Source organism: Hyperolius riggenbachi, chromosome 2 (genome assembly GCF_040937935.1).
Source record: "Hyperolius riggenbachi isolate aHypRig1 chromosome 2, aHypRig1.pri, whole genome shotgun sequence".
Taxonomy (NCBI): Eukaryota; Metazoa; Chordata; class Amphibia; order Anura; family Hyperoliidae; genus Hyperolius; species Hyperolius riggenbachi.
Genome location: NC_090647.1, coordinates 223,443,685 through 223,456,188, shown reverse-complemented (window position 1 = coordinate 223,456,188; position 12,504 = coordinate 223,443,685). Strand labels below are relative to the sequence as shown.

The following is a 12,504-nucleotide window of genomic DNA, read 5'->3' as shown; positions in this document are numbered from 1 at the left end:
TCAATTTATTTTTGATTGGCTTAATTTAGTTGGTTTATTTCATTTGTATGAAATGCCCCGGAGGCTCTTTACAGACACATTGCTGGCCTATAGGCTATTGATGTGGAGGGAAGACAGCTGAGTCGACATGATCTGGCACTCTTGATGTCTCGACCATCTACCATGTGTACAAGGTCTAGCGCACATTTTCATTAATCACAGGGGCATAGTAATTGCCATAGCAGACATAGCCACTGCACACCAGTATAGACCAATTTGATCCTAACCTAGTGCGCAAATAAAGTGTTGGAACGCAGGGGCAGTGCAGCATGTGCTTAGCTTGGGAAAATAGCTGGGAACCTGCACATTTACAGCAGCATATCTAAGGCCACATTCACACTGTCCAACGCAGATGGCCGTGTGATTGGAATGCAACGTGTGCTATCGCACACAATCTGTCCTGCCGTGTATTGCACTGCTGATCTCAGTCACTACAGTGAATGGGTTAGTGCTACACTTTGCTGAAAGATGCATGCAGCAGTGCGATAGCGCATCGTAGTCTGAACATCAGAAAGTGCAGTCACAGCAATGCAGATAGTGTGAACGAGGCCTAAAGGAAACAGCACCTAGTACAATCATTGAAGCACTGAAATTGCACTCAGTGGGAGGGTAGCAGGACTTTGCACAAAATGTTGCCAGCCTGAATTGGGCTTTGCAAAAGGTGAGTTATACAGTGACATACTTTCAAAATTTATTTTGTATTTAACTGTGCAGCTTGTCCCTTAAATAATGAAACTATACAGGCGTGTCTTCCAAATATAATAATCAGGCAGCAAGTAATAACATAATTAGGGAGCATTCCTTCAGAAATGAATGATGCTTAGGTCTATGAGAAGTCAGAAAAAAATTTGATCAGGAAATACATTTGTACATCTCTGATTAGCTTGTTATGATCATGCTCAAAAGTAATCACAGTAAATCAGAGATTTGTAAATTACCAGCTGATCAAACTGCTTAGATCCACCCAACTAGGTGAACCACATTCTGTGGCGAATGTATTTTTTTCTCTTTTCTCTTCTCTTTTTCTAGCACCTCTGACACTGTGGTTGTCCTTTGCAGGTTTTGGTGCGCCATGACAATTGTTATGTATAGAGTGCTTTGAGGGGCCCCATGTAAAACTTGCACCAGGGCCCATAGCTCCTTAGCTACACCACTGCCCTTATGTCAACTCTCTTTTAAAATTATTCTGGATTATGTAATGGTCTGATTATGTAATTATTTGTTGCAGACTTTATCCAGAACTATAAATTACCTATTTTAAATTAATACCGATTAATAGCAGAAACAAAATTTATAAATTGGTTCAAAGCTGTGGAGAAGGGTTTGAATAAGGACAACAACTTTCTATATTGGTATGAGATTGATGATATTTGAACTGTCTCAAGCCACTCTAGCTGAACTTATAAACTAAGAATTTACGATACCTCTGGGTCAATCCTAATACCAGGTCTGTGAGCAATGGAGTAAACAAGGATCCTTATCTTACCCCATTTAGATGGTCTGTTTGAATTAAGGCATCTTAATGACGTATTCATGCTTGAAAAAAATATCTGTTTTCCCTTTTGATGTTGCATGTATATAAGCTGTCTGTACCACCAGCTTGCAAACTAACAGGATGTAAACCTGACGAACGCTGCAAGGCCGAAAGCTTGTTTATTCTTATTCATTTGTAGTTAGCCAATAAATGGTATCATCCTGATTTAAAACTTCTTGCTATTTTTGTTAATGAACAAACACAAGGAATGCAGCCAGCAATGAACAGATGTAAAAAGAGTGGACAGGAAGAAAGAGGTATCTCTTTAAACAAGTTAGACCATCACATTAGGTAAATTGAAATGAAATCTACGCCCTGACAGGCTTAAGCGGCCACAAGTGGGGCATAGATTTCAACTAGCTAAATCTGATGACAACAAAGGACTTGTCAACCAACACCTTTGATAGCAAAAAAGGCTACACAGATGCCTATTTATATGCGCTTTGAGTCCTATGGGAGAAAAGCGCTTTACAAATGTTATTGTATTGTATTATTATTGTATTATTTATCTATTAATGCTCACTCGGGCAACATTTAGGGGCCAAGTGCTGTACAGACACGCTGCTAGTCACACGTTCTGTTCCTATAGAGTGGGGGGGGGGGGGGGTGGAGGATTATGCACTCGGCCTGTGCTTGGCCGAGATGATTTGGCACTCCAGATACTTTGGTGACACGTCAGAATCGCCATATACACCCTAGACTCCTGACAGATAGCTGTTAGAACTCTCTCATACATGGTCTATGATTATGACTAGGGATTAGCGAAATCATTGCTGGCAGTTGCACAACATTTTTGTTGAACTTCCGATTGGTCCTCCATAATCTCTCAAATCTGTTTTGTTAAACAAGCACATTCAGATAGAGAAACAATTGTAAATAGAAGTATCTACAATCATTACACCTCTATCTATGAATGTTTTTACGGAAAATAATTTTAGTTTGCCAAGAATCCCTACTGTGGCTGTGCAATGATCTCCAGCAAAAGCATTGCAATGTGCCCTGGGGTTTTCTGTTGGCCCAGGTAGCAAACTCATTGCTTTTGCTGGGGATATATGTACAGCTAGTACACTACGTGGGTAAGGATACATTTCAAGGATACATTTCATTTAACTGTATTTAAAATCTGCCAGCAATCTGTTAATCACTATTACGGGCTAGAATCTCTCAAAAGATTGTACTTGCATTTTTACATCTGTTTACAATACGTTTACTTCTATTTCCAAATGTTTCTACAAAAAAAAATTCTCACCTAATGTGGCTTCATGGCGAGAATTGGCTGCCATTTGCCATGAAACCGAACTTGGAAATTCCACTCGCACATCCCTAATTTAAAACAAAATACTGTAGTAAAATGTCACAACAAAACAAGAAAATTGTAAAACCTAACTGCAGGGGGTGCTCCTGCTCTTGGTCCCATAAGACTATGGAGCCCAACAATGACTACTATACCTTATTCAGGAGAATAGCATAGCTTTTCTATTTCCCTACCCATTATAAAACTGCTTGTAAGAATATTACAAGGACTGGAGGAAGTTAAGGGGCTTATTTATAAAAGTTGTGGTTAGTCTGCAGAAATAAAGGAGCTTTTCTACAGATCAGCTTTTCTTCATAAATATAAAGGTGACGATCAGCCATAATGATCTCCAGTTTTATAAGTGTCTGCACAACTTTTACCCCAGAGCCGCCCCCGATTCCCCACTGGCCCATCCACAGTTGCAGCCATTGCGGGGGTGATTGTTACGCCCCTGCAGTCTCTGTTAACAGTAAGGCATTGCATTCAGTGCATTATGATATTCCCAAACACCTTTATACCGCTTCACTCCTGCCGCACTGTGAACATCACATAAGTGGTGCAGAAAGCACGTTACAAACCAACCATTATGCCACACTTCAACACACCACTTTGAATGTAGCCCAAGGGTCCTTTTACACTTAATGCATTGCTATGCGTTGCATTTTAATGCGATTTGTTCTCCATAGCAATGCATTGTGAAAAAGCTTCAATTTTTCAGCATATACTGTGAAAGAGGCCATAGGAAAAACATGGACACTGGACTGTACATCAGTTGTCCTTTCCAGTGGCATAGCTAAGGAGCTGTGGGCCCCCATGCAAGTTTTACAATGATACGGCGAACCAAAACCTGCCAATGGCAACTACAGTGTCAGAGGGGCAAGAAGGGGATGGGGAACAGCAGTGGCGTAGCTAAGGAGCTGTGGGCCCCGATGCAAGTTTTACATTGGGGCCCCCCCAAGCACTCTATACATAACAATTGATACGGCGCACCAAAACCTGCCAATGGCAACTACAGTGTCAGAGGTGCAAGAACGGGATGGGGAACAGTTTGTTAGTGATTACTACTATTCACAGCATCTATAGAAGTGATTATTATGAGCACAGGACCAATAGAGAGCTAATTATGTAGTTGCGTGAGAGCCCTTCGGGGCCCCTCTGGCCCAAGGGCCCCGATGCGGTCGCTACCTCTGCACCCCCTATTGCTACGCCCCTGGGGAACAGTTTATTAATGATTACCACTATTCAAAGTATCTATAGAAGTTATTATTATGAGCACTGGACCAATCGAGAGCTAGTTCTGTTGTTGAGGGAGGGTCTTACAGGGCTCCTCTGGCCCAAGGGCCCGATGCAGGCTTAACCTCTGCAACCCCTATTGCTACTCCCCTGGTCCTTTCAGTTACAACTGACAGCAGCTGATATGGTGTAAAAGGACCCCCGTGTAAACAACCTCTGAGGAGAAAACAAAAGATCCTAATCCCTACTGCATGATAGGAGTGACACTCAGGTACGTTGTGAGCCCCATTTAAGTTGTTTTAAGCACAGCTAAGCATAAGCATATTAAAATTTAAAGTTATATATAGACATTAGACTATTGCTTTAAAAATATTTTTCAGTTTAGGAACTCGAGGTGTGAGACCTATGGACACCAGTTGTCTTGCAGCCCCACCAGAAGCAAGCATGCAGCTAATCTTGACAGATCTGAAAATAATGTCAGAAACACCTGATCTGCTGCTTGCTTGTTCAGGGTCTATGGCTAAAGGTATTAGATGCAGAGGATCAGCAGGATAGTCAAGCAACTGATGCTGCTTAAAAGGAATTAAATATGGCAGCCTCCATATCCCTCTAGCTTCAGCTGTCCTTTTAGCCTTGTACACATTATGTGGAACTCGGCTGAGGTGGCCAATTACAAAACCACCCAACTCCCCCACCACCCCCCGCCGATAATCTAACGTGTGTAAAGCAGCCCCCGATTTCCTGGCCAGCAGTCAACCTGGCAGATCTATTCGGCTGAGTGCTGGCCTAGGGCATTGTCCTCCCCACTTAACCCATCTGCCAGGTGACCTTAAAGGGAACCTGAACCAAGTACAATTACTTAAAATAAACACATGATGTACCTGCAAATAAATACTACATGCTTACCTTGCCGTCAGTTCCTTTCAGAAGCTCACCATTTTCTTCTAGCAATGATTCCTTCCAGTTCGGACAGGATTTTGTCAGAACTGAAATATATCGGTTGCTGTCAGTTATATATCAATTACTGTCCATTATAACTGAAAGGACAACGGATGTGTACTGTATTGTCCATGTTTCCCTATGGCTCAAGTGGGCGATATTACAGTTTAACAGTGTGCTGACCTGGAAGCTGTTATGAGGTCATCGCTATTTTTAAAATGGAGGACAGAGAATTCCATCGAATACAGTGAACAAACAGAACGGGGGAGAGGATAAATAAATTGATGAGTAGATGCAGGAGGTAAGTATGACATGTGCATGTTTATTGTGACTTTTCATTTTCAGTTCAGGTTTGCTTTGAAGCCACGCTGCTCCATCAGCTGTCCACCTCCCACATAGCAAAGGACACGTTGCTAGCCTGAAGGCTAGTGAAGCGGGGTGACATGCCTCATACGTGTGTATTAGGCTTTACTAGCAGCCACTATAGCCTCTATAATCAAGTGATCACTGCTTCCACTAGAATTTACCGATCACTATTTGCCTGCCACTAGAATGTAGACATTACTACCAGTTTGTCACTAGAATCTACTGATCACTACCAGCCTACCACAAGCAACTACCTAATTCTATGCACGCACCATACAATTTTCTGACAGATTTACCTGCCAGATCTTTTATTTCCAACAACTCCAATCTGAATTTTGATTGATTTTTCATTTTTCCGATCATTTTTCCGATCGATTTGCATTCACTTCTATGGAAAACGATCGTAAAATCGATAAAAATTCAGATTGGACATGTTGAAAATAATCGATTTAGCAGATAAATCTGCCAGAAAATTGTATGGTGTGTGCCTAGCATGCATAACACTATCTTCCTGTCACTGGTATTGATATAATCTGCTTGTCATTTTTTTTTCAAATTGGGTTGGTGACACGGAGCGGCATAGCAGTAGGGGATGCAAAGGTTGCAACCGCATCAGGGCCCTTGCATCAGAGGTGCCCACTAGGGACCCTTCTTCAGTCAAAGTATTAGTTCTTCAATGGTGCTATAATGTTCTTCTATATGTGCTTTGAATAGTGATAATCATTAACAAACTATTCCCCTCTTCTGCTTACACCTCTCATACTGTGAATATTCTTGGCAAGTTTTGTTGCGCCATATAAATTGTAATGAATAGAATGCTTGGGGAGGGCACAATGTACAACTTGCACCGGGGCCCAAAGCTCCCTGGCTACGCCACTGTGACTAAGGTGCATTGTTCGGGGTGCCAATCCACCAATAACAGCCCTGGGAGGAGGACACAGGTTGTTTTGCATTTGGTCAAAATACACCATTACTAGTGATCCATCCAACTGAATTATTTGGTCAGGGTTTGTGTATTGCATGCAGGGCAAGATTTACCATAAGGCACTGTAGGCACGTACCCACAGGCACCTGATGGTGAAAATGCAGCTCACCCCCCTCCCCGAGCACCTCCATCCCTCCTTCCCTATGCAGAGTCCTAATAAGACAGTAAATGAGAGGTTACTCACAGTGGCGTAGCTAAGGAGCTGTGGGCCCCGATGCAAGTTTTACAATGGGGCCCCCCAAGCACTATATACATAGCAATTCATACGGCGCACCAAAACCTACCAATGGCAACTACAGTGTCTGAGGTGCAAGAAGGGGATGGGAACAGTTTGTTAATGATTACCACTATTCAAAGTATCTATAGAAGTGATTATTATGAGCACAGGACCAATCGAGAGCTAATACTGTAGTTGAGGGAGCGTTCCGATGTGGTGGCTATCTCTGCAACCCCTATTGCTAAGCCCCTGGTTACTCACCATGCTCTTGGCATTCCACTGACAGGATCTACCTAGGGGCACCTCTAGCCACTTAATACTTGTGGGCAGCTCTAGCTACTTAATACTTAGGTACCTTTGACTACCTAATACTAAGGCACACCTGCTGCTGCTACCCTTGACAGGCAAAGAAAGTAAGGGAGAAGTGACAGCTGGGACAGCCAGCACACTTGCGTTGCAGTTTGGGGGAAAGGGGGTGGGGGGGTTGCAGGTTCATGGAGGGAGAAGTTTTGAGGTGCAAGGACATCTCTGTCCAGGGCCGGGCTGAGGCATAGGCTGGAGAGGCTCCAGCCTCAGGGCGCAGTGTAGGAGGGGGCGCATAATTCATTCAGCTGTCATTCCTAATTGTGTTTGAAGCAGAAAGAAATAAGAAAAGGAGATACATGGAAGTGACTACAAGCCAGATAACTAGAGATTAAGGTGTTGGGGGCCCTGGGGTGCCTCTTAGTCTAATAGCAATCAGTGTGTGACGGCTGGGATGGAGGGGCGCACTTTGGTGTCTCAGCCTTGGGTGCTGGAGGACCTTGTCCCGGCTCTGTCTCTGTCTATAGGCTCCAGTGAGGTAAATTCTGGCCTGATTGCATGTATCACTATTTTCCTACACAAATCCTGTGTGAAGATTTTGAGACCAGGGCAAGGCCTCTGAGTAAAAACCTATGTAATTCTTGGTATTCAGCGTTTCATCGTGCTGCAGATTATCCATTGTGCAGAATGTGAGTCAGGAGGCAGGGATTTGGCTGCAAGCACGGCTGAGCTGTTATCAAGGCTTCAAACACAGCTCCATACAGCAAGCTCAGGGGAGTGCTGTGATTGGCCGCAGCAGTTAGTGGCTCAGCCTACAGACTTCTAGGCGTGACACACCCCTTTTCTCAAGCAGCAACCACCAGCGCGGTGGTAAGGTCTTCTGGGTACCAGGCGGGGGAAGCATAGCTGGAAGCTGCAGCGGTTGCTAGGACACGATTGCGCTGTTGTCCCTGACAACGTTGTATTTGCCGCCCCCGCCGAGCCTCTCTGAAGGGAGGAGCTGCCGTGATGTGACCTCCGCCACTCACCTGTCACTGCGCACATTAGCGATGTCTGAGCTAAGCCGAGAATTGATTATCCGGTTCTTAAGCGACAGGGGCGGCAGGGTACCAAACCAGGAGCTGGTGGAGCATTTCCGAGCCCTGCTGACGGAGTCGCCGCCCGGAGAGGCCCGCTCTGCCGCCCGCCTGCTCTTTAAGAACATGGTGAACGAGGTGGCCACTGTGCGGGAGGAGGATAGCGTCAAATTCGTCTGTCTGAAGAAGAAGTACCGGAGAGCAGCGGAGGCGGCGAGGCAGCAGCGGGAGACCGCGGCAGATGCTGCAGGAGACGGGCCAGCCGAGGCGGCGAGCAGCACCGGGGAGGAGGAGACGTCGGAGGAGCAGCACTCCGAGCAGGGGGACAGCACGGATTGCGGCACCGGAGAAGAGTCTCCCCCGAGCGCAGCTTCCCCGGTGGGTGTCCCCAGCATCTCAGTGACGGAGCCCCGGGAGGAGGAAGAGAAGCCGCCGGTGAAGCCGGGATCCCTGGACGTCCAGTCCAGCGGGAGGACCCCCCGGAGCAGCCGCAGAGGGGCCCGGGAGCCCGTGTCTCCGCAGCTGCGGCGGGGAGCAGGAGGGGTGCTGCTGCGGGCTGCGGTGCGGGACTCTGACAGCTCCTCCCTGCACAGCTCATCCTCCGTGTCCGGCAATGAGGAGGAGGAGGGCGGCTCGGTGTCTCTGGAGCCCCTGGAGCACGCCTGGATGCTGAGCTCCTGCAGGGCCCGCTGGGATGGGCTGCAGGAGCTGCTGCTGGCCGAGCCTGGCCTCATCACACGCCGAGACTTCATCACCGGCTTCTCCTGCCTGCACTGGGCCGCCAAGCACGGGCAGCATGAGCTCCTGGCCGCCCTGCTCAGCCACGCCCGCCAGCACAGGGTGCCCGTAAACATCAACGCCCGGGCGTCCGGCGGCTACACGGCGCTGCACCTGGCCGCCATGCACGGCCACCTGGAGGTCATCAAGCTGCTGGTGGGCGCCTACGATGCCGACCTGGATGTGCGGGACTACAGTGGCAGGAAAGCCTGGCAGTACCTGAGCTCGGACACGGCCCGGGACGTGCAGGCGCTGGTAGGGGGCTCATTGCCCGGCCAGGGGGAGGAGGAGGACGGGGCGAGCTCAGGCTCTGGCCGCTGGCGCATCTCTAAAGTGCTTCCCTCCCAGCTCATCGTGCACAGACTGTCCCAGCTGCCCGAGGACGAGCAGGACGGGGGCCGCGGCCACATCAGCAGGAAGGGGTCCGGGGGCACCCGGGGGAAATCTCGGCTTAATAAGATCCGATTTAGGACGCAGATCATCCATAGTAACTTGTCTGCCAGGGACCCAGACGATGAGGAGGATAGGATCCTTAAAAGCCCAATGAGGAACCGGCCCAAGTCTAATGTGTTTGGCTGACCTGTCCACAATGCTGTGCCACCTGGTTATGATGGATTTGGCCCCGTGCACTGTGACTTGCAAAGACAAGCAACGGTTTTGGAGCCATCTGATAAGCTTCCACCTGTACCAGCTAAACATAAATGGGAAATATGCTGCCAATGTTCTGAGTGCCAATTTTACAAGCTGTAATTTTACCTAGTTTAAAGCATGGGGGTTCAACTTGGATTGGTGTTTGTATAATAGACTATTTATGAAATACTATTTGTACCACCATACTGTCTATATTATATAAATATGCTGCACCTTACCCATATCTTTGTAAAAGTAACCACAGACTTGATACTCTGCTCATCTGAAATGGCTGGTATTGATAGTTTTAGCTGGCCTGCTGCAAGAATGATCTTATGTGAAAACCTGATTCATTGAGGTAAATTATTCAAAAAAATTGGGGAAGTGTAACTTGCCTAGTTTTGAATAGAGATAATCAATGAGATGTTAATCTCCTGAGAGTGTTGCAAATGGTCTGCACAGACTTTGACAGCCTGAGAAACAGCCAGACAAACACAGTAGTCACCAATTTTGATTGATCCCATTTTAATGTGTTAGTTGCCGCAAGCTCTGTAAAATGGCATCTTCAATAATCATTGCGGGTCTTGATTGGAGAACAGAGAAACTCTATTCACCTCTGTATCACATATTCAACCACCAAGGATTGATCTCTAGTGTCTCTGGGCTAGTCTGTAGACAGTAGGTTTGCTGTAGGTACTTGCTGGTCTACCACATACAGTCTAAAGATTGAATTTTATAGATACCTTTAATGTAGATTGAATATACTTTAAACAGATTGTTTAGCTAGACCCTCATGCTAGGTAGATTTGGTAACGTTGAACAACCGAGATTGGTATGCTCGGTTTATTTCAAAAAGCAAGGCAACATGCATAATAGTGTGTGTGGTATAAAGGCTGGTCACCGACCTGTAGTAAGTAAACATCTCTTTATTGGGTGAGCATTCAAATCTATGGTACAGGCAGACACCTCCAGGGGGGCCTGTCCTGTGATACAAGGCTAGATCCGGTTTCATTGTACAAATTTTAAAAACCTTGTCTTATCACTCTTGTTTCTTGCTTTAAAGGACAACTGTAGTAGGAAGAATATGGAGGCTGCCGTATTTTTTTTCTTTTAAACAATACCATTTGCCTGGCAGCCCTGCTGATCTATTTGGCTGCAGTAGTCTCTGAATAACACCAGAAACTGTCGTCATGACTACAGACAGTGATCTCACCAGGAGGATGCAAAGCCTCCGAAGACAGGAAGGAGAATGGCTGCCGGCATCAGGAATGACGGGGGAGGTGAGTTGAAACACGCTATGCTCTGCAGTAACCTCGTGGTGGCCACCACGGGTCAGACTTGGCGTTACCGCTCTGAGCTGCGGATCTCCAACCCCGAACCTGACTTGGGGTTACCGCTAAGGAAATAAAAATGGCAGCTTCTATATCCTTCTTGTTACAGTTGTACTTTAAAGCAAAACGTGAGTGAAAATAATTGTATCTATAATCTTAATCCTAAATAGAACTTTGCTGGAATTCTGTAGTCCTATTTTGACTTTTATGTTACAGTGCAACACATTGAAGGTGTGTAGGCACCTTCGCTCTGCAGTCTGACAGCAGAAGAAGTGTCATTTAGAGCCCTGGATCATTAACCTTTGCTGTGAGAAAGAAGGAACACAGCCTACAGTAGTTCTAGATAGGATTGGGACTGTACATAAACATTTATCTTTAAAAGGTTATCTGGTTAACTTTAAGCTGGCCATACACTGGCCCGATTTCCCGCCGATCGAAGGCAGATTCGATCACTGGGATCGAATCTGCTGTCAAATCGTTCACGCAACACGCTAATTTCCAATCTATTTCGGCCCGAAATAGATCAGTCCCGTCGATTGCGCCGTGCGGAAAATTCCCGTCGATCACCGCGGGTAAGGAGCGCATCGCTAGTGGCGTACGACCGACGCAGGTATACATTACCTGAAGCTGGCTCCCGACATCTTCTCCGCATCACCTCCCAGCTGGCATCTTCTCCGCATCAGCTTCCCCATCCCGGCATCCAGCATAACTTCCTGTGTCACTGCAGTGACAGCGGAAGTACAAATAGAGGGCGCTCTATTTGAACTTCCGCTGTCACTGGAGTGACAGAAAGTTATGCCGGGATGCGGAAGCTGATGCGGAGAATATGCCCGGCGGGAGCCGATGCAGAGAAGATGCCCAGGACCAGGCGTCAGGTAATGTATGCGGGGGGCGACAGCGGCAGCTCAGCAGATTGTGATCGGTTTCAGGCTGAAATCGATTCACAATCTGTTTGCAGTAAAGGCAGCCATACGATCCCTCTCTGATCAGATTCGATCAGAGAGTGATCTATCTGTTGGTCGAATCTGATGGCAAATCGACCAGTGTATGGCTACCTTTAAGGTTTCAATCACTCTAGATCTGTTGCAGTGTGCAATGATGGAAATAGAATCTCACCGCAACAGTGATAAAAAGTTGCATCACATGTTTTCAGTGCAATTTGACACATGCAGCATACAGTTCATAGACACATGCTTGCACTGCAACCCAAACCGCACGTCGCCTGGTAACGCAATGCAGGCAGTGCATTGTTCTGTCGGGACTCTTTGCACCGCACCACAAAACTGCCAGTGTGAAATGCCCCATTGAAATACAATTGCACAACGGACATAGTGTGAAAGGAACCTAAGGCCTGGGACCCACTAGAGGCGCTCTCTAAGCGCCAGTGATTTGTAAAGCGCTTGCTAATGTAATGCTATGTTGGATTTTTAAAAAATATCACATCAAGTGGGTTGACACACGTGGAACTACACTAGCAATAGCTTTACAAATCACAAGCGCTCAGAAAAGGCTTAGAAAAGCACTCCTAGTGGGTTCCAGGCCTAAAGCATCATTGGAGTTGTAATGCTGAAATTCCCCCTCCTGTCTTCTGAATGCAATGCATTAGGCCATTCATGCTTGCTTGTTTACGTATGACCCCAGCCAGAAAGCCATCTGCTAAAGGTCAGATTGTGTTTGTATATCTGGCTGTTTGAGGTTTACAGCAACCAATACTCATAGCAAGGAGATTACGGCTGTCAGATTAAATGGATGGAAGATATTTTTTTTTATTATATTGAAG

At 46.3% G+C, this 12,504-nt stretch overlaps 1 protein-coding gene across 1 annotated transcript; it reads left to right on the top strand.

Annotated features, from left to right (window-relative positions):
- Positions 1-7,758: 7,758 nt before the first annotated feature.
- On the top strand, positions 7,759-9,547 carry SOWAHC (sosondowah ankyrin repeat domain family member C). Its single transcript, XM_068268232.1, has one exon. It carries the CDS (start codon positions 7,960-7,962, stop codon positions 9,340-9,342), a length of 1,383 nt encoding a protein of 460 aa, XP_068124333.1. The 5' UTR covers positions 7,759-7,959; the 3' UTR covers positions 9,343-9,547.
- Positions 9,548-12,504: the final 2,957 nt, after the last annotated feature.